The sequence below is a fragment of the Leptonychotes weddellii genome, chromosome 8 (genome assembly GCF_054177405.1).
Source record: "Leptonychotes weddellii isolate Sample4059 chromosome 8, ASM5417740v2, whole genome shotgun sequence".
Taxonomy (NCBI): Eukaryota; Metazoa; Chordata; class Mammalia; order Carnivora; family Phocidae; genus Leptonychotes; species Leptonychotes weddellii.
This window is the reverse complement of record NC_138376.1, coordinates 31,968,807-31,995,179: the sequence shown is the minus strand read 5'-3', so window position 1 is coordinate 31,995,179 and position 26,373 is coordinate 31,968,807. Positions and strand designations below refer to the sequence as shown.

Sequence of the window (26,373 nt, the reverse complement as noted above, 5' to 3'; positions counted from 1 at the left end):
GCTTCAGTCCTCCCACCTTGGACCACCCAGTCCCACCACCAGGTGCTGAGCGGGGGCTGCAGGGGGAGAGCAGAGTGGTTTCTTGGCGCACTCAGTTGAGCTCAAGCAAGAACTTCAGTAGCAACCACTTCAGTCAGTGAAAAGTGTCTAGCAGGGCTTGCCTCAGGCCAGCGGTGAGCTCTGCTCTCGCAGACATGGCTGCTGTCCTCACAGAAGACTCTCATACTCTCTTCTTCACAGTTGGCAGAAACCCTGCCACCTGCTCACAAGTGACTATTGCCCAGCGGTGTTGAGTGGTCTGTTCCACTGTCACAGTTGTTTCCGAGAGCACACAGAGCACATGTGAAGGCTCCATCACCCCGCCCAGGCGTGGCCATGAATCCACGCTTATTGTGTGCACTTACTGTGTACCGGCCACTCTTCTAAGACTTTTTACATGCATCCCTTCATATGATCCTCATGTCAACTCCATTTTACAGATGAGGAAGCTGAGGCCTGGAGAGGTGAAGGAACCTGTCCAGAGGAATGAACTGGGAGTAAGTTTAGGTGGTTCTGCTCTTATCACTGTCCTGGATCCCCTGTGTACCCAGGGCCACCCATTCTCTGGGCAAGGGTCCTGCCCAGGAAGTAGAGGTCAGGGACTGCAGAGCATGTGGAAATATGGTCACCATAACCCAGGTGAGGACTGTTCTGGAACCAAGGAGGCCACATTGTGCAGAACCTTCCTAAAGTCTTAATCAAACTGATCAACAGACAGTTCACAGAAAAGGAACCACAAATGACACTTCAACATATCAGAAGATACTCAATTTCATTCATAATGAGAAAAATGGAAATTAAAACAACCTTGAGATACTATTTTCCATCCATCATGTTGGCAAAGGTCAAAAATCAAACCTGTGTGGGTACGGCATGAAGGGTAGGTTGTCTCATGCATGTCTGTTAGGGGTGTGATCGTACAAACTCCAGGGAGAAATATGGTAGGGATCTAGGGCAATCACAGATGGACCCACCCTTTGATGCAGGGATACCTCCTCTAGGAATTGACACAATTCCTAGATATATTCACAATATCCAAAATGTTTGTATTGACAGGAGACCGGGAAAACCCTAAATATCCAGCAGTAGGGAACTGACTAGTACCCCATGGACCATCTGTACAATGGTGATACCATGAAGCTCATTAAAAACCTGAAGAACACTCTCCACTGGTAGACATAAAAAGATCTCTAAGATATTGCTAAGGGAAAAAAATAAAGGTTCAAGACAGTACATTACCATTTGGGTAAAAAACAGGAAGAATAAGAATATTTGCAGAATCTGTGTTTGCTTATCATGTATGCAGCCTTTTTAGAAGGACAGACAGTTGGCTACAGTTGGGGGACCTGGAGGTCAAGGGACAAGAATGAGTGGGAGACTAAACATGGACATTTAGAAGCTAAACATTGAAATTATCATTTCAATGAACACTGTTGAAACAATTTCTTTAAAAATTTTTTTCTTAAAGATTTTATTTATTTGAGAGAGAGTGTGAGAGAGAAAGAGAGAGCACAAGTGGGGGGAGGGGGAAAGGGAGAGGGAGAAGCAGACTCCCCACTGAGCAGGAGCCCATGCAGGACTCAATCCCAGGACCCTGAGATCATGACCTGAGCTGAAGGCAAACGCTTGACTGACTGAGCCACCCAGGTGCCCCTTGAAAACAATTTTATTAATTAATTAATTAATTATTGAGGTATAGTTGACATCAACATTGTATTAGTTTCAGGATAACAATATATGATTTGCTGTTTGCATAAAATGGAAAGTGATCACCACAATAAATCTAGTTAGCATCCATCACCATACATAGTTACAGAATTTTTTTCTTGTGATAAGAAACTTTGAGATTTACTCCCTTGGCAGCTTTCAAATAGGCAATACAGCATTATTAACTATAATTGCCATGCTGTATACTACATCCCCAGGACTTATTTATTTATTACTAGAAGCTGGTACTTTGGTCACCTTCACCCATTTTACCCACCCACCTCACCTGTCTCTGGCAACCACAAATTTTCTCTGTATCTATAAACTTGGTTTTTTGACTTGTTTTGTTTTTAGATTCCACATATATGTGAGATCAAATGGTATTTGTCTGTATTATTTCACTTGGCATAATGTCCTCAAGGTCCATCCATGTTGTTGCAAATGGCAAGGTTTCTTTTTTTTTTATAGCTGAAGAATATGCCATTGTATGTATGTATCAAAGTTTCTCTATCCATTCACCCATTGATGGACACTTACGTTGTTCCCAGGTCTTGGCTTTTATAAATAATGCTGCAATGAACACAGGGATACATATATCTTTTTGACTTAATGTTTTCTTCTTTCAAGACTTTATTTTTAAGTAATCTCTACACTCAATGTGGGGCTTGAACTCACAACCCTGAGATCAAGAGTCACATGCTCCTCCGACTGAGCCAGCCAGGTGCCCCTCAAGTTAATGTTCTCATTTTCTTTGAATACCCAGAAGTGGAATTATAATTTCTATTTTAAATAATTACATGCTTTCTATTCTTATGTTGTAAAAGCATCTATTATGTAATGCATTGTTCATGTTCAACTTAAAAAAAACTTTTTACTCAAGATAACATGCATACACTCAGATGCATAAATCTTAAGGGTGAAAGCTTGATGAACTCTGGCACATAGACACCTGGGTAACCGCACTCAGGTCAGACAGGACATACCCGGATGCCTGATGAGGATGGGGAGAGCCTTCACTGTAAAGATGTCTCTCCCTTTTGAATTCTCAACCCACATGAATGTATGGTGTGTCCTAACCAAATACATAGTAAATATGGAAGTGCAAAAGTAATGTGGGCTGCAACCTTCAGGTGAGTGAGGAGATCCCACCTGGCTAGCGGCAGAGTTCTCTGCCCCCACACAGGCCCTGGGTCAGAGCAGGACTTCTGGAAACATCCCTGAACAGAACTGATCGGGCCAGAGGGGCTTGGTCCCTAGTGACTTGTTATTGGGAGACAGAAAGTTGGAGAGGGGGCTGGGGGCTAAAGGCTGTTGGCCATGAATGCCTGGCACTCTTGTCCCAGTCACCACCTGTCCTGCTCTTCTTCCTACCTGCCTGACATGGCTCCAAATAATCACTGCAGGCCAGGGTCTGGCAGTACACAGGGTGGTTGGATGCATTTCTACATTCCTTATTGACTTTCTTCTTGGTTTATCATCTGTCTCAACCCTCTAGGACCTAAGCTCTAGGAAGGCAGGGACATTGGTTCTCTAGGGTCATTTCTCCATCTTCAGCTCCTAGAACAGTGGCTGGCACATAGTAGGTACACAACAAATATTTATCGAGAATGAACGAATGAATGAATGAACAAATGGATGAATGAATATTATAGCTTTTCAGAGGCAGGGGATGGGGGGAACTGGCCCCTGGTGAGAAATCCAAGAAGTCCCTCTCAAGCCATCTTTCTCCTCCAGTCGCATCAAGAGCAATGTGGACGGGCGATACCTGGTGGATGGTGTTCCCTTTAGCTGCTGCAACCCCAGCTCACCACGGCCCTGCATTCAGTATCAGCTCACCAACAATTCGGCTCACTACAGCTATGACCACCAGACAGAGGAGCTCAACCTGTGGGTGAACGGCTGCAGGGCCGCCCTGCTGAGCTACTACAGCAGCCTCATGAACTCCATGGGTGCTGTCACGCTCCTTGTCTGGCTGTTTGAGGTAGGCTTTGGGCCAGGTGGGGGCGAGGGAAGTGGGAGTCACCTGCTCCTTTTGGATTTGATGGGTGGGACCTGGCCTGGAGTGCTTGTCTCTCTACTCGGAACCAGCCCTCAGCTTAGCTGTGTGTTAGGCAGGCCTAAGTTTGAATACGAGCACCTCCACTATTTTTTGTTTCTTTCCTATCACTCAAAAAATAGTTTATTGAGGTGAAATTCATAGAACTTAAAATTAACCATTTTATTTTTTTTATTTTTTAAAGATTTTATTTATTTATTTGACAGAGAGAGACACAGCGAGAGAGGGAACACGAGCAGGGGGAGCGGGAGAGGGAGAAGCAGGCTTCCCGCGGAGCAGGGAGCCCGATGCGGGGCTCGATCCCAGGACCCTGGGACCATGACCTGAGCCGAAGGCAGACGCTTAACCGACTGAGCCACCCAGGCGCCCAAAATTAACCATTTTAAAGTGAGCAATTCAGTGGCAGTTAGTACATTCACAATGTTGTGTAACCACCACCTCTATCTAGTTCTAAAAGATTTCCATCACTCCCAAAGAGAAGCTCATACCCATTAAGCAGCATACTTCCCACCTCTTTCCCCCCAGCCCCTGGCAACCATTAATCTGTGCTCTGTCCTTGTGGATTTGCCTATTCTGGACATTTTAACCAACTGAGCCACCCAGGCGCCCAATTCTGGACATTTTATATAAATGCCATAATATGTGACTTTTTCTGTTTGGCTTCCTTCACTTTGCATGTTTTAGAGGTTCATCCTGTGCCTTCATTTTTTTCAGTCTGAGGTCTTGGAAAGTTATTTAATCTCTCTGTTATAGGGGGCCGACAGCACTTAGCTTTGGGACTCCTGGGGGGCAAAAGGAGATAATACGTACATCGTGTTCAGGAAATGGGAGCTATTTGGATTTGTGCTTCTCTGGAGACTCTGGTAGCAATTTACCTGTTATTCTAATTATTAGTGGGTTCATCTGATCTCACCTGTAAGGCTTAATTGCTCTCTGTACAGAGCTTGGGATGTAGCCATTCATTCATTTATCGAAGAGTTAGTTCTTAAACACCTAACCAGTACTAGGAGCTGTCCTGGGTGCTGAACGAGAGCAAGTGTTAGTGAGTGGTAAACCAAGGGGATATAGAGGGTGACTCAGGGGCTCCTGCTTTGAGCTGACAGCAGAAAATCCAGACCCCAAAATTCAGAAGTACAAAGCCAGAAACCTTAGGTGGAGAAAGTTCATCCATTAGAGAAGATTCACTGAAAGTTTCCTTTAAGTAAGTTGCTCTCTTAGTGCTATGGAAGTTCAGACGTGCCCTTGGCTGAGATGACTACTTCTAACTCACCATCTCACAGTAGAGGTACTATACAGTCTGGGGCGGGGGTGGGCTGGGAGGGAAGGGAGGGCCTCTTTTAATGTCGAGGCAAATGAATGACGTTTTATTGGTCACTGACTCCTTGAGGCACAGTCTTGGGAATGAGTGGGTAGAGACAGGTGAGAAGCTTACTGCTAGAAGGGCAGAAGGTCATGTTCCCCAAAAACCCATGAAAAGAAGACTGAAAGGATAACAGAAGTCAGTGGGAAAATGGGATTCCACTGGTTGCCTCTCAGTTTGCTCACATTTCTAGGAAGCTAGTAACTGCATGAGATGAGGACCAGCTCACTGGGAACAGGGAGTAAATGCCCTTGACTTTTAGTTGAGGCCTTCGGTTAGCAGAGCCTGTAATGGGCACAAGGGTGGCTGAACTAACGCTAGGACTCTGGCCTGAGCCTTGCTCTCCTGGGCCTCACAATCCAGTTAGGAGGTGACATCTAACTCATGAACCAAAGGGAGAACCATTACCAAGTGCAAAATTCATAATGCAGCAGTAAGCCTCCTTCAGGAAAGCAGGAGGGGATCAGAGGAGCATGCACACCAGGAGGACTTCCTGGAGGGGAGTTTTTCCACCATAAAAATATTTTAGTAAACTTTCAATAGACAATGACAATAACAAAAACCTAAAACTATTAGTTACTAATGTCATCTACTACCGCAATTATAAAATGCTGCTCAAGCACTGATTCAGTAGATGTTTAATGAGGCCCTACCACCACGGGGTGCTGTTCTAGGGGCTGGGAGACTGAATGAAAAAAGATGGATCAGGGGGGTGGACATTCTCTATTAGCAGGCCTCACCACCTCACAGAGTTTGCTACACCATAAAAGGAGAAGTGTAAGAGAGAGTAAACCAGGAATCTGTGTAGAAACAATTGGGTAACACAATACATTAGAACAGTGAAAACAGTACTTACCACATTAATAACCAATTATGGCTGACACATCTATTCATCCTTTCTGTGCACCACGTACCGTGCTCTACACCTACTGACATGTCACAGCATGCACATGAGGCAGGAGACACTCCATCTGAAAATTTGTAAACCATATGAGTAAACTGAGGTTTCTTAGTCACATGGCTTGCTAAGTGCCAGGGCTGGGGTTTGAACCCAGGCATTTTGGCACCATAGCTTGCTGCAATGACTGCTAGTGAACAAATCCAAACAAATCACCCACTCATCCCCACACTAATCAAAACAACAGAAGTAGAGGAAACCACATACAATGATACTGTTTGCTGAGAAGGGGGTGACTTTAATTTTGTCTAGCAAATAGTTGCCCAACACCCAATATGTGCCAAGCACTGTGCTAGGAAGGGGCTAGGGGCATGAGGAGGAGCCGCCTAGGACTAATGCCCCCAAAACGGGTGAGACCTGAGAGGAAGAGGGAGAATGAGTAGCAGGGGCCCTCACCAAGGGCTGAAGCTGAATTAACAAGTGAATGTGCAGAGGAACAATGTTCTAGGCAACCAGCAAATGGTAAAGACCAGAGGAAAGAAAGCGTGGATGGGACCCTAAGAAGCCCAGGTGGCCAGAGAGGAGAATGGGGCTGGAGATGAGGCAGCTATCTTGAGTACCAGGCCAGGCTGGGGGGAAGGTCCTCACCAAGCCAGACTCAACAGATCCTGCCACACTTAAAGGCCCCGGGGATGAGGAGGCTGGTGGCTTGCACGGTTTCCTAATAGCTCCAGCCCCCAGCTCCTTCTCCCAGACCTCCTCTAAGTCTCTTCTCCCCGCCAGGTGACCATCACTATTGGCCTGCGCTACCTACACACAGCACTGGAAGGTGTGTCTAACCCTGAAGACCCTGAGTGTGAGAGTGAGGGCTGGCTTCTGGAAAAGAGCGTGTTGGAGACTTGGAAGGCCTTTTTGGAGAGCCTGAAGAAGTTGGGCAAGAGTAACCAGGTGGAAGCCGAGGGTGCAGACGCAGGCCAGGCCCCAGAGGCTGGCTGATGGCCCTGGGGCCCCCTCCCCTCCTGAACACTGAGAAGTAGTGGACTCCAAGAAAGCGGATACCCCCCTCATCCAATCTGAATCTCCCAAGGAGGGCGGCCATCTTAGAGAGACTCTTCTTGATGGTGGGATTTAAAGTTTAGGAACCCTAAAAGCATCTGGCAAACATTTGTTAAATGACAGACTTAAAAATGAATGAGCCCCTACACAGTGAATGAGCCCCTGCTAAGGCCCACTACTTTTGGATATGCCCTCATGGGGGACTCAGGGGGCCTCTCAGTGAATCACTCTTTGTAACACATGAATTAAGTTCCATCCCAAAGCTACTGGCCACACCTGAGGGCAGCTCCCCTTTTAAGAGTCTGCCATTACAAGTTCCAAGCTGCTTTATTCTATATCCAAAGCATCACTTGGTGCATAAGCATAGGAGTCTAAAAATGTACTGGCCATGTTGTCATTTTTTTTTAAATGCCAATATCAACAGGTCAGCCATCTTATTTGTATAATTGTGGAAGGAGGGGGACATTGTACTTTTCTAAGAGTAATGCCCTCTCCAAAGCACTGAAGGCTTCACAAGAGGAATTCTTCAATCATGGGGCAAAATAACTTAGACAGGGGATTATTTTCCTCATCAAAAACGTAGTTAAAGGTTACTTTCATATCACATTCCCATGCCCTCACTTAGCCTGGAGTGAGCCACGGGCTGAGGAAGTCAGGTTGTTGGCACGTTCCGGCAACATCCCACCCAAGTGCCAGCTGACCCCCTTTGGCCTGTCTGCGGAAGCACTAGGTTAGGTGGCTGCCCTTTACTGGAAGAGGAGCAACAATCAGCTAAGAGGCCAACCTTTGGAGACCAGACCTCACCTCTTGGAGGGCCCAGGAACACCCACACAGGTGGCCATGACAGCCTCCATGGACAACACCAATGGTCTACAGTGGAAGGCAAAGCGTCCTCTGGGAACTTCTTCCTGTTTCTTTCCCCAGACACCCATCCTGCAAAGCAATATTTCTGGAATGCCTCTGTATTAAAGAAGATTCCTTGAGACAGTGCATCTTCCCGAGCTAGTGATGGCAAGAGAAATTTTAACTTCTCTCCCAAAAGAGAAAAAAAGGAAGCCTTTAGGGGAAGGAGAGAATGACTTCATTACTGTTCTACAAGTGTTCAGTGGGGAGAAAATAAAGACTTCTGGTGCTGCCTGGGGCATATTCTGGGGCTCTAATTCTCCCGGGCGTAAGATCAGATCAAAGATATTGGGACACTGTCAGACTTTGGTCCCAGGTTTAATTTAATTAGACTTCTGAGTCTCCTTGAGACCAAAGAATGGTCCACAGTGAAAATGCTGAGGGAGTCAGCCACCTCTGATGAGGGTCCTGGAACTCTCTCCCCTGAGGGGTACTGAGAAGCATCGTGAAAGTGCTGCTCTAGGCCCATGTGTAACTGTGCTGTTAACAGCTGTACGATAGACATTAAAAATTACATTGTGTGAAAATCACTTGTGTTAAATGCCTATCTTAGCCAATTTGACAGTACGTTATCACAGCATCCCCAACTCTAGCTAGTATTTGTTAACAAAACCAAATTGCACTTGACCCTAAAATGAAGCATGGCTACCAGTCAGGGTAGCTATGTTTCAACAAGATGGGTGTTACTTCTCTCCCTCTTACCATCTCCTGTCTGTAAGAACAGTGATGATAATAATCTTAACATTTGCTAGTTTAGACCAGAGCTGAATTCATTTAATATTTTAATATGTGGAATCTTAGTTTAGTGATTTAAGCAAAAATTCCAAACCATCTTTTTTCCTGCTCTGGTCAAAACTTATCTTCCCAAACAAGAAAATATGAGTCTCTATGGGGCCAGGTTATAGGGCAGACGTAAATCTGAGAGCTGCTGGGAGGACCAAGGGTGAACTGACCCTACAGTGAATATCCCCAGTTGGTTCAGAGCAGACTTAGGGCGAGTTGCATTTATCAGGTCTTCTCAGGTAGCTGCTGGCAAGACTCTGTACCAGGACTTCCTTGTGTCTAAACTTGGTCTTTCCTGGGACCAGTGTAAATTCACTTCTCCCAAGGGACTCAGCCAGGTTTTCAAGCCTGGCAGGCCCAGCCCTGGGGTAGGATGAGAGGTAAAGGCAGCACCTTAGGCCTCTTATCCTTTTAAAACAGGTACAAGGTAAGTACTAGCTGCTTATTTTTGAACATTTAGGAAGACAAGTATCCTAGAATCTGTGGCTTTAGTTTAAGATCCCATAGCCTCTTTTTTTTTTTTTTTTTTTTGCAACACTTTCAAGCCCAGGACTGAGCCACCAGCAAATAAACCCCAAGTAACCTCAATACAGGTTAATAAGATTAAGTGCTTGCTCTGCAGGCTCCCCTGCCCCTCCTTGTCCGGTATCTTTAATGCTAGGCCAGCAGGTTTGCAGCTTAGCCAGGAGCTGGGGGTGAGGGGGGGGCGGGCAAGACAATTAGGGCCTCTGACCTACTACTGGATAAGAACATGGCTCCTGAGGACAGTGCAGCCAGCAGCACTGTATGTTAGGAATAGGAATGTGGCGCTGGGGGGTGGGGACAGTATATAAGTCAGGGAGAGAGGGGATGCCTTCCGGGTCCTCAGTAGACAAGAGGCTGGCTTGAAGGGAGGAAACATCAGTCCTTAACTCCTGATGGTATGCTTTGTCCTCCCAAACAATGGATGAGTATAAACAGCAAAGTCAGAGAATGTTGTGCAAAGATGGTATACAGTAGGTTAAGATTAAAGGAGCAACTCCCAGCTATTTACCCAAGGGGAATGGAAACGTAGGTCCACACAAAAACCTGTGCATTAATGTTTGCACTTTTTTCATATCACCAAAAACCACCCAAATGTCCTTCACACCTGGTAACTGCATAAACATCTGCACAACGGAACGCGGCTCAGCAACCAAAAGGAACACGGATGATTCTCCAATGCATTAGTCTTCTTAGTGAGAGAAGCCGGTCTCAAAAGGCTACATGTGATATATATTTATACAACATTCTGGAAGAGGCAAAACAAAGGGACAGATTAGTGGTTGCCCAGGGTGAGGGTGGGGGAAGAAGGGGACCACAAAGGGAACTGAGGGAGCTTCGTGGGGAGATAGGACTGTTCTATTTGATTGCAGTGGTTGTTAAACAACTGTATGCATTTGTTAAAATGCGTTAACTGTCCACTAAAAATTAGGGTGAATTTTACTATGTGTAAAATAAACCTTAGTAAACTTGACTTAAAAAAACAAGAGTAAGGACAGAGCAAGGAAAGTGTCAGAGGGCTTAATGAGTCAGAGGCCCTAATGCTAACATTAGGACCAGGGAAGGGAGTAAGCCGGGAGTAGCATGAAAGGCCGGGAGATAGGGAAAGCACATGGAAACCTTGCTTTCTTAGTTTATACCTTCCATTTTAAGATGATTTTGAAAAGCACAGCAGAGCTCTTATAGGCAATAACTCTCCCGTAAATAAAGGATATAGTTTCCTTCCTACATGTGTCTCTCATAAGCACAGAGTATCTGAGGAGTGTGTAAGAACAAGGACCTGGAGATTACCAGGGAAGAAAGAGCAAGAAGAGTATAAACCTGGAGACAGGTCTTGTTGCTGGGAGGGACTTTGAGTGCTCTGTTACCCCAGTGATTTGAGGTCCAAAATGGTTCAGAAGGTCACGAGCTGTCATAGCCAATGAATATGAAGATTAATCAGCTGAAATGATGACCCAGCTATTTCTGGGAAGGTCAAGATGGTTTGGCTAATGGCCATAATTGACACTAATAATATAAGCATCTTAATTTTCAAGCTAATACAGATGTCCCACTTTACTTGTAGCAAGGTGACACGGGGAACATTTCCATGGCACTTAAATGTGTGAAACAAAATGGAAAGAAAACGTAGGCAGACCCAAAGTAATGTCAACACCTAAAGCATTTATTTGGATATCTTTAAACTTTTTACATATGATACATTCCAAATTTTACAAGTTGTCCACAGATATTAAAGTTATAGCCAATTTATTAAACAGATATGATTTTCCCTGATATGGAAAGCATGTTATATAAACATTTCTACAATAAAATACATGCGGAACAAATCATAAAAACTAAGATGATTCATTAGGTAGGGAAGACAATTAGCTTAATGATGCACACACTAGAAGATAAAAGGGGTACGTGTGTTGCTATTTCATAGAAGTTCATCTTCTCTCAGATTCCCCGACATTTTCAGGGAATGAAATCCAGGGACACCCTCTGCTAACAATGGATTTCTATGAAGTCATTCCTGAAAGCCAGAGTATTGCTATGATTTGGTGGAAATGTTTATAATCCATTTACAGAGGGAGAAACCTGGTCCTATTTTAAATTTAGGCTTGGTGAACATATGGAGAAAAGCCAAAAGAAGCTGGCTTAAAAGCTAAAGGAATGGGGATGTGACAAAGGTCAAAATAAACATTAAAATCATAATGCCATTAACAGCCCCACGTCTTATGAATAGAAGAAAGGCCAGAAAAAGGGGTAGAGTGCTGGGTTCTAATTTGAATTTTCTTCCTGTTGGTCCTCCGCTCAGCTGGTGAGCCAGTCCTGAGCAAGAAGGGCTAAGGTCATCCTTTCAAAGGAGGGGGGTCCTGTCACACACTACCTTTGAGAAGCAGCAGTGAATGTGGCTTTTGCATTTCCACTTATTTTAGCCTAAAGTCTGGATTTCCGACCTTCCTCCTGGGTTTATTGCAGTGTATGCAAAGCTGAGTGGAAGAGAACTTTTAGATGCAGTTCAAAAAAACAGAGTGAAAGGGTTACTCGCATTGGCTAAAAAAAATCCAAGAGCTTATTATTCATTTGTCCCTTAGCCCCACCTTAGAGAGGCTCAGAATTTATTCCTCCACTAAATCTGCAATCACTCTCTGTGTGTATTCAAGCTCTCAGCACACATATATCAAACAAGAGTGGCTGTGTGGTATGTAACAGTTAAAAGCTATTTTACTAAGCGGCTATCATTCTAGGAAGGCACCTCTTAGTAAGAACAATAATGTTTAAAAATAATAAAAAGCCTGGGCACACAGGCTGTCCCAGGAATGTACTAAGTGAGCCAGCAGGTAAACAGCCATTCATCTAGTCCAGGAAATGCTGGAAGGGGTAGGAGAACCTCAAAACACCGAGTTCTCATTTTTTCTGCTAGTGTTTGATATTAGATGCATACCATCCCTCAGTTTAGTCTTAGAAACGGGAATATACTGTTTGAAAAACTAGGATACTCAAAGTTTTCAAAAAGCCCTTTAAAATGAGTTTTTCCCTCAAAGCCAAAAGTCTTGCAAAAAAAATAAAAAATAAAAAAATAAAAATCCAACTTCTATAGCCCTGAAAACCACCAGCACATGAAGCAACCAGGCTCTCCCTCTCATCCCACAGGCTCCTCCTGCACATGTGCCCCAACCCGCTCATAGCCAATGGAGACTAGGGATAGCCGCTTTCACAATCCACTGCTTTGCTCTTAGAGGTAGGGTCCTGCCAGCAGAGGGGACAGCAACCCAGTCCCAGTGTTGAGAGTCACTGAAAGGGACCAGGAAGTGTGACCCCAGCAGACCACAGACACTGTTTCCTGCTGCTGTCGAATCGGCTTCAGGCCTGGAGTTCCTTGTGATCAGTAACGTACGTAACATGGCTCAGACTACTGGGAACGGTCAAACATAGTCAGATGCCCACAAAGGGGCTGTGCTCAGCCTGGGAAGAGAAGCTCCTCGCTGGATCCTAAAACTCAAGCAGTTACGTTTGAGGGGCACAGCAAATGGTGCAAGAAAATCCACTGATGGGAGATGATTTTCACGAGTCCCCCAGAAACTATGAAAACAAAACTGGGAAGAAAAGCTTAAATAGAGAATTTATTTCCTATTCTTTCTTGAAAAGCCAACTGGGTTACAAAAATCCAAGTTTATGTTTTTGGTAGTGAAGTAATTATAAATGTTGCCAGTCAATGCCAACCAGTGTCTGATTTGCTTCCTGTGCATGTCCAATTTCCTCCGTGATACTGTGCTGGTGCCAAAGCTTCTGAATCTTCTTAAATCGCTCTTTGCACAAATGTAAAGGATTTCCCCGTCTAGAAGGAAGACGCATGTCACTCAGGATGCATTCTGTTTATTCATCTATTATGCCCCAACCTTTCCTGATTTAGGAACAGTTACAAGTTACTGGTTTAAGATCCTCTGCAAAATTCCTGTTCGGCATGAGACTGTAGCTATTAACACATTAGCTCTGAAGGCTGGCTAGGAGCAGCTGAAGGGAGTAAGTGCTGAAAAGAAGAGGAAAATGTATACGAGCTACACTTACTCAGACTGCGGTGAGGGAAGAGAGGGTAAGGGTGAGGAGGAGGGTCTGGGTGGAGAGGTTAAAACTACCCACTCATTGTTCACTTCGTTGGTAAAATATAAGAAAGAAGGGAGGAGGCAGAGGAGAGGATGCAAGGAAAATTGCCGGGGTAAAAATGTTCCCCAGAGTGCTGTCTTTCAGCCACAAAGTAGAAGCAAAGCAGCCAAATGTGAACAACTTCCGGGTCTAATTTAATAAAAAAAGAAAAAAAAGGGGGTTTTGGTAAGTTCACGCTGGTGGACTTTGCTCTTGATTCAGAGCACATCAATCCTCTAACCAGGGCTCTTCCTCCTAAGAGCCCACAACTCCTCAGGGCAATGGGAGAACCATTACCAGGTGGCATATGCCTGTAACCTTGCAGCCGAGCTCCTGGAGCAGCCCCCTACTTATCTTGCCTTGGTTTCCAGGTCTTCTTTTTCTGTTCCCCAAGGCTTCTATCTAGGTTAAAACTTTCACTTCCTCTGGGCAAAGAGATGGTCTAAAAGAAGTTAACAGTGCTTGAGGGAACTGTTAGCATTTTCTCATGATATAACAGAAGCAAGCAGAGTAGAAGTGATTAAGCCTCAAATACTGTTGTATTGCTCTATATGTTCTAAATTTCTGTTCCCAGACTCTTAATAAGTAAGCACATCTCTCTCTTTTTTTTAAAGTAGGCTCCATGCCCAATGTGGGGCTTGAACTCACGATCCTGTAGATCAAGAGTTGCATACTCCAGTGACTGAGCCAGCCAGGCGCCCCAAGCACATCTCTTATCAATTAAGATTTGCTCTTTTACATCATCTGAACAGCACTGGGTCTCCTCATACAAAGCAACACAAATCACAACAGGCTATCCCTGCAGTGTTCTGATGCTGTGGATGCCACGTGGCAATTTCAATGGTTCTCTGGAGTGATAAATGGAAAAAAAATTGCACTCTCTCCAATTCCTTTCCCTTATCTGTCCTGATGGCCCTCATGACTTTTTTTTTTAAAGATTTTTTTTTTTTTTTTAATTTTATTTATTTGACAGACAGCGAAGACAGCAAGAGAGGGAACACAAGCAGGGGGAGTGGGAGAGTTGGAGAAGCAGGCTTCCCGCTGAGCAGGGGGCCCAATGCGGGGCTCGATCCCAGGACCCTGGGATCATGACCTGAACCGAAGGCAGATGCTTAACAACTGAGCCACCCAGGCGCCCCCATCATGACATTTTAAAAAAATATTTTATTTATTTGAGAGAGACAGAGACTACAAACAGGCGGAGGGGCAGAGGGACAAGCAGACTCCCCGCTGAGCGGGGCTCGATCCCAGGACCCTGAGATCATGACCTGAGCAGAGGTCAGATGCTTAACCAACTAAGCAACCCAGGCGCCCCCACTCATGACATTCTGAGGCCTGGGAAAGAGAATGCCCAATGAGGCAGTCAGGGTGCCCTTCTTGGAAGAGTCCATCTCTGCCACAACAGAAGCTCTACAGCCCCCAGGCTGTTAGCAGGTAGGCCTCACTCAGGCTGATCACATTCACTGTGTATTGAAAGCTCTGAAGGCCCAGGGTCAGCCAACCCCAGCCCCCCCAGGATGGGCCCTTACCTGAGTCCTTGGTCAGTCTCCCCATAGTCATCAAGGTAAGGAGGAGAATAAAAACAGCCTTTGGTTTTGCCAGCTAAAAATAGCACCTGACATTCCCGCACTCTGTAGAGAGACCATTTATACATTATAGATTAGTAACTGATGTTTGGGTTCAGTTCCTAATGGACTGAAGTCTTATAAAAAAATAAACACCAGTGTTAGAAGAAACAGCATTTATCGCAGAGACACTTTAAGTATCAACACATCTGCCCAAGTTTTAAAAATAACTAAAATGATTGAATTGTAACCAATAATGATTGCATTGTAAATCAATATTGCGAGGAAGAGGAACATTCTGGATTAGGAATCAATGGCTCATGTAATACTAGCATTTAAAAAATTATGAAGTGTGAGATAGTTAACTTTTTTAAGATTTATTCATTTGAGAGAGACAGAGACAGAGAAGCTGGGGGAGAGGCAGAGGGAGAGAGAGAAGCAGACTCCCCGCTGAGCTGGGAGACCGACGGGGGGTTTGATCCCAGAACTGGAGATCATGACCTGAACCGAAGGCAGAGACTTAACCATCTGAGCTATCCAGGCACCCCGATAGTTAACTTCTAAACATAAAATAGTTACTGATATTTTATCCATTATTATGAGGAAATTGTTCATTTTAAAAAAATGTACAAAAACATCCTGAATTAGGTTGATTCAAAACACAAAGCAACACTGTATATGACTGAAAGGATTTTGAAATATGTGAGACAAGAGAAACTGCTTTATTTCTCCTAAGGGCTATTTAAAAATGTGTCTCCCGATCCCTTTGAGAGGTTTGCCTGACCTTTTTTGGGTATTAATAATTTGGTTCATTTCAACATTTATTGAGAACATGTCATATACAAGAAAATTGTCAGGTGCAGGGGACTAAGGTACCTAAGATATAGACCTAACTTATGCCTCAGGGGAGCTCAAACTCCTATCACTTCTCTCCTTCAAACCCTGAACTGAGTTCTATCTCACTCAGAGATGTGACCAGGACATAGCAGGCCCCAGGACTACCCCTCGTGCACGCCACTCCAGTGACATGAGCCTCACTGCTGTTTCTTGAACATTTTACAATTTTACAATTGCTGTTCCCTGCCTAGAGTGTTCTCCCCACTTCTTTCAGTGTTTATTCAAAAGTCACCTTCTTGGTTCCCTAACTAAAATCCAACTCCCCATCTGCCATCTCATACTCCTCTCCCTGCTTTATTTTTTCTCCTTTGGGTGTATCACTTTCTAAATTCTTATCAGCCTTGTTTATTTTTTAATCTCCCACACTAGAAAATGAGCTCCACAAAGGTAGAGATTTTTGTCTACTTTGTTGACTACTGTATTCTCAAAGCAGTCACTATTAAGTATTTGTGGTATGCTGTCCAATATATATACAACCATAGTTGACCCTAGAACACAGCAGTTAGAGGTGCTGACCCATCTCCCCCACCACCCCTGTGCTGTTGAATATCTGCACATAACTTCTGACTTCCCCAAAATTTAACTACTAATAGCTCACTGTTGACTGGAAGCTTTACCGATAACAGACAATTGATTACCAACCACACATTTCGCATGTTTTATGTATTATGTACCGTATTCTTATAATAAAGCAAGCTAGAGAAAAGTGTTATTAAGAAACTCAAAAGGAAGAGAAAATACATTTGCAGTACTGTATTTATTGAAAAAAATCTACGTATGAGTGGACTTGCATATGGTTCCAAACCGTGTTATTCAAGGGTCAACGGCATACACATCAGTCAGTGAGATGTACGGATCCCAAACCATAAGGATACAACAAAAGAAGTAATTTTGACTGGATCTAGGCAGAAAATCAAGGACAACTAGAAGTTTCACATTAGAATGAGGCACAAAGAAAGTAGAACTGAATTGTCATGGAGGTGGGAAGGATGACAATGGAAGAAGCAGCAAAGAGACAGCATGAGCCAGACATGAGATGTGAGGAGACAAGGGTCCCCTGCTCCTTGAATGAATAAAAGGAGAACAGCAGTCTCAAATTTCTTTGCAACATAGTAGTTTCTTGTGCTATCCCTCAACATGCATATACCATGGCAGACGCAAAGTAAAAAGCTCTGTTCAGGGCCTTACCTGAGGAAGATGCCCACCCCAGAACCACAGGAGTAGGTGTGAGCTGTGCAGGCTCCCACGTCTTCCCCTTCCAGTTCAGTCTGACAGCAGTAGCTCTGCGAGCACAGCAGAGTTCCACACACAAGGCACAGAGTAGGGGCTCTGCTCTTATCACCACCAGATTTGGGGCACCTCCATGGGACAAAAAAAAGCTCAAGTCATTGCTCTAAAAAGAGCTGACGGTGGTGAGCCACCCTGGAAAAAATTCTGCAACATCACGTAGAGTTGAAGATGCTTACATCCTATGGCCCAGACAAATTTACTTTTAGAATTGGGAACATCTCACACAAACACCATACTGGAAATATTCAATCAACAACTGGAGAAGAGGTAAATTAAAATCAATAGGAGAAAAAAAAATGTAAATTCTGCTCTCACGTGGTGAAATACTACACAAGGTGAAAACTGATGAATTAACAGTTACGTATGATGAATGTATAAAAAAAACCCTGACAAACAGTGCTGAGTGCAAGAAACTGTAGAATATGTATAGTAGAGTGCCATTTTAAAGCTTAAAACAGGCAAAATATGCTGCTTGGGAATAAAACATTTGTTGCTAACGTGTAAATGCAGAGGAAGTTTGATAGTTTGTGTAGAGCAGAGGGTCTCTGCAGGGGGAGGAGGAGGGCGCATCAGAGAAGAGGTACACAGGGCAGCTTCAATTGCCTCGGTAAGGTTCCAGTTTTTACACTACCGATTATTCTTACGCAGTTTCTATGTCAAACATTTACAAATATTACTAAGGGCTCTTATTACTTTAAACTGCAAATGGTTATTTAGATAACCTGTAATGAATCAAATTTGTCACCCGTCAGCCTGTTTCCCATACCTTATTCTGAAGCATGCTGGAATGGTGCTGTTACAAGATGGGCAGTGAAAAAACACTATCGAAGTTCTAATTGCCCCACCCAAACAAAATGGAACAAAAACAACGTCCCTTCAATTCTGTATAGAGCAGTGAATGCTTCCAGGGGTAAGAAATGCTCAACACTTGAATATCAGAACTTACGAGAAATTAGATGCTTGATTAATGAGGCTGCTGTAATCCTCTGGAAGGTCTATTAATTTGTTGGATTCTCTTGGATAGCTAAAACAAAACAAAACAAACCAACAAACAAAAAACCACATAGAAAACCAGTTAGAAGTCATAGTATAAAAATGACAGGTAACTCTTAGTTAAAACAAATAAAGGAAGACTGAATCTGAGTGACTGGGTATTATCGCAGTGGTAAAAAAAGCCACAGTAAGAGATTAAAAAGGCACTCTTTTTTTTTTTTTAAGATGCATTATCTTTATTATTTTAAAATTTTTTAGGTAAGCTCTACGCCCAACATGGGGCTTAAACTCACAACCCCAAGATCAAGAGTCCCAGGTTCTCCCACTGAGCCAGCCAGGTGTCCCTAAAAAGGCACTCTTAAATAACACAGGGCCCTAGGGCTTACATTTTCACTTGAAAAGCTCAGAATACATTATCAAGACAGTAGACAGTACTTAGTATCTGTCCCACTTAAGTGAAAATCTGGTAGCTCTGGGAAGAAGGGGAGATTCCTCCCTGGGCTTCTATGGAAAACAGTACAGTAATGGAGAGTCCAACCACACAACTCAGGATAAGACAGAAAAGATACACTTATTAAGGGTGAAATGAGTTGGGAGGAGAGAAGGCAGTAGAAGAACAAACAGATTTTCTTTAATTAGAGACACCAGGCCATGTTGATTCTGTGACAAGTTAATTCATATAAAATGCAGATCCAAATTCAACTGGTATGTGAGGATCTGTTTTCAGTGCTCACACATGCCCACCATGGGCTGTGTGATGTGGCCTGTCCCTACTTTCCCTGAGGCAGGGACACACAGCCAAGGGGGAGTGACTAAGACAGCAGATCTTTTTTTTTTTTTTTTTTTAAAGATAGAGAGGGAGTGGGAAAGGGAATCCTAAGTAGGCTACAATGCCCAGTGTGTGAGTCCACCCGGGGGCTCGATCTCACAACCCTGAGATCATGACCTGAGCTGAAATCAAGAGTAAGACACTTAACTGACTGAGCCATCCAGGTGAGAAACAGGATTTGGTAGGTAAGTCCTGGTATTGTTTTTTAAGATTTTTTTTTTTAGAGATTTTATTTATTTATTGACAGAGAGAGAACACAAGTTGGCAGAGAAGGCAGAGGGAGAGGCAGGCTTCCCACTGAGCAAGGAGCCTGATACGGGGCTTGATCCCAGGACACTGGGATCATGACCTGAGCCGAAGGCAGACGCTTAACTGACTGAGCCACCCAGACGTCCCTAAGATTTTTTTATTTTTAAGTAATCTCTATACCTAATGAGGGGCCCAAACTCACAACATCAAGATTAAGAGTCACATGTTCTACTGACTGAGCCAGTCAGGCACCCCTAGGCCTGAGTATTTTTTAAAAGTTTCCAAAATTATTCTGATGTAGACCTCAAGTATAGAACTACTGTTCCACATGAGTTTTCCGACTGCAGAGTTGAACCATATGGAACTGGTGATATTCAACCACTTCTGACTTAAATTAACTGGAATTTCATATGGTTCAACTTAATAAAATTAGGGTGCTATCATTTCTAGATTTGGGACAGGATGTGTATAAAATCAAATAAATAGAACAGATAATCTCCTCTAGCCTTCTGAGTTTTATGGATGATGTATTTAGCAGAACCAAGAAGAGATTTAACAAATGAAATACATCTGTTATCACCAGGATAGCATACTTTCCTATGGAATCAGAATAGAGCTAATGTCAAAAAGAAGAAGAAGAAAAAAAAAGGCCATGATCTGATAATCACTGAAACTGAGTAACAGGAACGTGGAGCCTTATTATATGATTCTTCATACTTTTGGATAGTTTAAACTTTTCCATAATAAAAGGAAAAAAAAACAGAGCTAAGAAAAATCTGGTAAAGAACCTACATTTTTAAAAAGCAAACTTTCCAAAACACAATAATTTTGTTATTTGTCTCCTCTGCCAAGAATAATGTACGTATATACTTATATTCATAATGCTTATTCTTTAGAAACTCTCATCGTTAGACTAAGAAAAAAGTATGAAGGCAAGATATTCTTCCTCTTGGAATCACTGAATGCCTGGGAAGTCAATTTTAAAGGAATGGCACACTTACATCCTACTTCCTCCCTACCCTCCACCCAACCAAATCTTTGATAATCTTTAACTTACCTTATAGCATCTCTTTCACCTTCTAGATATCTTTTAACTTCAATGTTATGACACCAACTTCAATGTAAATGGAGGAAAAAAAAACCAACAAAACTTAACTTTTGAAGGGTTAGAATAGAGTTTTTTCCTCTCTATTTCTCTACCTAGTAAGAGAAAAACAAATCTTCTTGGCTTAATATATTTACCACATCAAAAGGAGGACCAAGACATATTTTGCTACAATTTTTAAATCAGAATTTTAAATCAGAAGAATAATCCTAAAAGCATACACTATTACCCCACTAATTTGGACACTCTGGAAAAACCAGTATGAATTAATGACAAGATCTTACTATTTAGAGCTAGAATACTCATCATAAAAAAACCTTTTTTGTTTTTTAAAATATTTTTTTTTTATTTGACAGAGAGAGACAGAGAGAGAGGGAACACAAGCAGGGGGAGTGGGAGAGGGAGAAGCAGGCTTCCTCGGAGCAGGGAGCCTGATGCGGGACTCGACCCCAGGACCCTGGGATCATGACCTGAGCCGAAGGCTGGCACTTAACCACCTGAGCAACCCAGGAGTCCCCCATTTAACCATTTTTAAGTGTACAGTTCTGTGGCTTTAAGTACATTCACACTGTTGGGCAACCCTCCCTACTATCCATCTCCAGAACTTTTTCAACTTATCCAAATGAAATTCTGTACTCATTAAACACTAACCCATTCCTCACTTCCCCCAGCCTCTGACAATCATTCTATTTTCTGTCTCTATGAATTTGACTACTCTAGATACCTCATGTAAATGGAAACATGTAATATTTATTCTTTTGTGACTGGCTTCTTTCACTTAGCATGTTTTCAAGCTTCATCCATGTTGTAGCAGGGGTCAGAACTTCCTTCCTTTTTAAGGCTGAATAGTATGTCACTGTATGTATATACTACATATTATTTATCTACTCATCTGTTGTTGGACAGTTAAGTTGCTCCACCTTTTGGCTATTATGACTAATGCTGCTATGAACATAGTTGTACAAGTATCTATTTGAGTCCCTGATTTCAACTCTTCTGCAATATATACCTAGAAGTTGAATTGCTGGACCTTATGATAATTCTATGTTTAAGGTTTTGAGGAACTGCCATACTATTTTCCAGAGCAACTACCCTATTTTCTGTTCCTACCAGAATGCACACGGATTTCAATTTCTTGACATCCTCACCAACATATGTTATTATTGTCTGTCTTTTGATTACAGCCATCCTAATAGGTGTGAAGTAGTATCTCACCATGGTTCTTATTTGTGTTTTTTTTAAAGATTTTATTTATTTATTTGAGAGAGAGAGAATGAGAGACAGAGAGCACGAGAGGGAAGAGGGCAGAGGGAGAAGCAGACCCCCCGCTGAGCAGGGAGCCCGATGCGGGACTCGATCCCGGGACTCCAGGATCATGACCTGAGCCGAAGGCAGTCGCTTAACCAACTGAGCCACCCAGGCGCCCTTATTTGTGTTTTCTTAACGACTAGTGATGTGAGCATGTTTTCACGTGCTTATTGGCTACTGTGTATCTTCTTTGGAGAAGTCCTTTGTTCCTTTTTAAATGGATGGTTGCTTTTTTGTTGAGATATAAGAATTCTGGCCATATATTTATACATTCTGAATATTAATCCCTTATCAGATACATGATTTGCAATTATTTCCCCCCATTCTGTGGGCAAAAGAGCCAAGTTTTAATCTTAACTAACTTGATATGACTGAAAAATAACTTTCTCTAGACTTCAATTTTCTCAAATATAAAGTGATGGTATTGGACTAGAAAACTCTCAAGGTTTTTCAGTCCCCAAAATTTATGGAACAGAGTCCTTAACAAGTAAGTTAATACGAGGAAATAAACATTCCTACCACTACGCTCCTTCCAAGCAAATCTGCTTATTGCTATTCACTAGCTTAGCAAAAACTTTGCCACAAAGGTAAATTCTTAACTAAGAAGGTCTAATCCTTATAGGACGAATTACACAGATTGAATTCTGCCAGGCTCACTATCTGAGAATTACGTAATATGTGATAAACCTAAGTTTGCTTCTACAGAACTATTCAATACAATGGAATACATACAATATAATGGAAGAAAAGTGTATAATCATTACCTTTCAATCAGTAATTTTGTTATCTCATTATTTTCTTGAAAAAGGCAAATGAGGTTGTTTGGCAGGGAAAGGTAGTTACACAAATGTTCAAAATGGCTTGTTCCAGAAACTGCAAACGACAAAGAGAAGAGTGATGCATGTAACAACTAAGAGTACATCCTGTAGGACAGTAAGCAATAGCAGAACTTAAAAGCATGATGAAAAAAGAGTCTGGATTTACTAGATATGTAACTTTTTTTTTTTTTTTTAAGATTTTATTTATTTATTTGACAGTGAGAGAGGGAACACAAGCAGTGGGAGTGGGAGAGGGAGAAGCAGGCTCCCTGCAGAGCAAGGAGCCCGACGCGGGGATCTATCCCAGGACCCTGGGATCATGACCTGAGCCGAAGGCAGATGCTTAACGACTGAGCCACCCAGGCGCCCCAATACGTAACTCGTAGGAAGTTCACAAAAGGGCATGTGGAAGGGGTCCACAGAAAATGGCACAACTGAGAGCAGAACCAGGCAGCTCCCACACCAAACTGGTCACGATTTCTTTGTGTCTCAGTTTTACCATTTGGAAAAATGGTGTAGCAGCCCAATCTCCTTCACTGGGGTTATGCGTGAACAAATACATGACAAAAATAACATGGGTGCTCTGGAAAAGTATAAAGCAATACAGAAATAGAAGATGATTTTATCATGAGAGATGGATTTAAGCACTACCTTTACTCATCACTGCAAATGATTAGGAAGTCTAGACTATTAGCTGAATGAAGGTGCCAGTCAAAAGACTTTGAGAGGGCAATCTCACCTGTGGGCACCCCTTGCCCTTTGCCAGTCACTATGAGGTACAGAGACAGTAAACTTTAAGTCTGCCTTGATACTACACTTTTATGAAATGAATTGAAACAGAACATAGAAAATAACTGTTAAATAGCAAATGAATTCCTACATTAAAATCATATATATGCAATTATTGGTATTCTGAACATTAATACCACACATTTCAAGTTAACTGACATTGTGAGTTTTCACCTTTTATTATCTGAAGAACCCAGTTTATGAATAACATATAATTGAACATTCTAACTCTGAAAGTAAACCTAGTATGTTTTTGTACATAAAAGCAGTACATTTACTGAGCCAAATAAAATCAGACATATATACATAAATATGCATTTTTATTCTGTAATTGTGTACATCACCACAGTCAATTAGCTATGTTCTAAGTTTTTTTTTGGTGGGGGTGTGCCCATGTTGGGGGGGGGACAGAGGGGCAGAGAGAGAGGGAGAGAGAATCTTAAGCAGGCTCCACACCCAGCACAAAGCTCGACACAGGGTTTGATCTCATGACACTGAGATCATGACCTGAGTCGAAATGCAAAGTTGGATGCTTAACCGACTGAGCCAACCAGGTGCCCCCTAAGCTTTCATTTTTACAAGTCACTTTAATTATACACTGCTGGAGTGAAAGACTACATACATTTCCTACATTTTGAAAGAAATCAGAAATTACCTTGAATTTCAGGTGGGGAGGGAACTCCATTTAAGTAGTGAAAAAACAAAGCAGAACACTTCAGGAAAGGCATGATTCCATTTCTGACATTCCTCCACAGATGCCAGCCAGATGGTGTTTCTTTCAAGGAACTAAAAAGAGAAAAATGGTAACTGGGAAATCTAATGAGGAAAGGTAATTGTAGTTATAGCACAGCGTGAAAACAGGGACAACTGCTATTTGGAATCAGTGGCACGAGGCTTAAAAGGAGTGGGCAGCCCCATTATGGGATGTCAGGCATAAATGGTGCTATAGCCATCAATGCTGTTACTAAAATATATAAAAGTAATAGAGCTATATAAAGAGAAAATTTGGAAAATAAAAAACTCCCACTATTCTAGAAATTTTTTTTTTTTTTTAAAGATTTTATTTATTTATTCATGAGAGAGAGAGACAGAGGCAGAGGGAGAAGCAGGCTCCCCGTGGAGCAGGGAGCCCGATGCGGGTCTCGATCCCAGGACCCTGGGATCATGACCTGAGCCGAAGGCAGACGCTTAACCGACTGAGCCACCCAGGCGTCCCCTAGAAAGTTTTATCAGCACTACTATTCTAGCTATTTCTATTTCACACTCATCTATGTCTTACATAGTTATAGTTCTAACCTATGAAATATAAAATTGTTTTTCAGAACATCATAAAACATAAGTTTTATCAGAACTGTAATATTCTGGAATACATCAATCATAATTCAGCAAATTATTCCCCTATAAGCAAACACTGTGATTGGTTTAAATTCTTTGCTAATATAAACAATATCACAGTGTACATCTTTATGCCAGTAGGTTTTTCTGTATGTTGAATTACTTTATTAGCGTGCATTCTCAGAAATGGGATAACTCAAAGAATAAACATTATGGTTCTTGACGTACACTGTTAAAAAACTAAGTGAAACTGCTGTACCAAATCGAAATGACTCCAACAATATGTGGAATTCTAATAATTTCCTTGCACTCCATCCAGTCCTGGATATTACCTTAAAAATATATTATGCTGACTTAATTTGCATTTTAAAATTCCTAGTGAGACAACATATATTTTATTTATTTATTTATTTATTTATTTATTCTTATGTTAATCCCCATACATTACATCATTAGTTCTAGATGAAGTGTTCCATGATTCATTGTTTGTGCATAACACCCAGTGCTCCATGCAGAACGTGCCCTCCTCAATACCCACCACCAGGCCAACCCATCCTCCCACCCCCCTCCCCTCTAGAACCCCCAGCTTGTTTTTCAGAGTCCATCGTCTCTCATGGTTTATTTATTTATTTTTTAAAGATTTTATTTATTTTTTTGACAGAGACACAGCAAGAGAGGGAACACAAGCAGGGTGAGTGGGAGAGGCAGAGAGAGAAGCAGGCTTCCCGCTGAGCAGGGAGCCCGATGCGGGGCTCGATCCCAGGACACCGGGATCATGACCTGAGCTGAAGGCAGACGCTTAACGACTGAGCCACTCAGGCGCCCCGAGACAACATATATTTTAGAATAGTACTTTTCAATTTTAGTCTATGTGCTGCCAAAGCGAGCACTAGAACAGTACTTTTCAAAGTAAGTTCCATATTTTCACTAGTCCGTGACAAATCCTCTGAGCAAAATAAAGGTTCCATGGCCAAATACACATGGGAAGCTCCATATATTACTCCTTTCTCAGATTTCCAATCATGTTAGTATATTAAAATTAAAGGAGTCCTGCGGATCACTCCTTCATCTTCTCTTTTAAACATGTCAACAGGCAGCAATTTCCCTTTTTCAACAAAATTCCTTTCTCATGCTATCACCCACTAATATTTGGGGAACTGTGATGATGTAAAGATTATGATCTCACCTTCCTGTGTACTGCTGAAGTGTTTTATACAAAGCAAGAACTGCTAATTCTTCTTCACCAGCAGGATTTTCTTGATCCATGCCATTCTCTTCTGAAAGATGTGGAGATATTAGTATCCCATATTTGCTTATGGATTAATGACCACATCATTTAAGTGCTCAAATAGATTCCTATATTTGCACATATCTGAAAATATCCCCACGAAATACAAAGAACTTTAACCCCCAGCTGTGAGCACAGTGCCAATCTCCATCATAACAAGAAGCCAGCAAGCTTTGAGAAAATCAGCTAAACATACTTATATTCTATGGTACTCAACTATTATTGAACTTATGAAATATAAAATAAGTAAAAACATGGGGCGCCTGGGTGGCTCAGTTGGTTAAGCAGCTGCCTTCAGCTCAGGTCATGATCCCAGGGTCCTGGGATCGAGCCCCACGTCGGGCTCCCTGCTCAGTGGGAAGCCTGCTTCTCTCTCTCCCTCTGACTGCCACTCTGCCTACTTGTGCTCTCTCTCTCTCTCTGTCAAATAAATAAAAACCTTAAAAAAAAAAAAA

The 26,373-nt window shown here is 42.5% G+C and overlaps 2 protein-coding genes across 6 annotated transcripts in view; one reads left to right on the top strand and one right to left on the bottom strand.

Annotated features, from left to right (window-relative positions):
- PRPH2 (peripherin 2) overlaps positions 1-8,537 on the top strand; it is a 31,020-nt gene extending 22,483 nt beyond the window's left edge. Inside the window, exons 3-4 of the mRNA XM_006736706.2 lie at positions 3,481-3,727; positions 6,844-8,537. Of these exons, the coding sequence (XP_006736769.1) occupies positions 3,481-3,727; positions 6,844-7,056 (460 nt within the window). The 3' untranslated portion in view covers positions 7,057-8,537. The remainder of the gene's footprint in view (positions 1-3,480; positions 3,728-6,843) is intronic.
- A 2,429-nt stretch (positions 8,538-10,966) lies between these two features.
- The window catches only part of UBR2 (ubiquitin protein ligase E3 component n-recognin 2), a 118,296-nt gene continuing 102,889 nt past the window's right edge, over positions 10,967-26,373 (bottom strand). For all 5 annotated transcript variants that reach the window (XM_081828233.1, XM_081828232.1, XM_081828230.1 and 2 more), the window contains 8 exons: positions 25,817-25,907; positions 23,951-24,081; positions 22,453-22,561; positions 20,333-20,389; positions 18,151-18,228; positions 17,103-17,273; positions 14,982-15,083; positions 10,967-13,147 (listed from right to left, as the gene is read on the bottom strand). In XM_081828233.1, the coding sequence (XP_081684359.1) occupies positions 13,006-13,147; positions 14,982-15,083; positions 17,103-17,273; positions 18,151-18,228; positions 20,333-20,389; positions 22,453-22,561; positions 23,951-24,081; positions 25,817-25,907 (881 nt within the window). In that variant the 3' untranslated portion in view covers positions 10,967-13,005. The remainder of the gene's footprint in view (positions 13,148-14,981; positions 15,084-17,102; positions 17,274-18,150; positions 18,229-20,332; positions 20,390-22,452; positions 22,562-23,950; positions 24,082-25,816; positions 25,908-26,373) is intronic.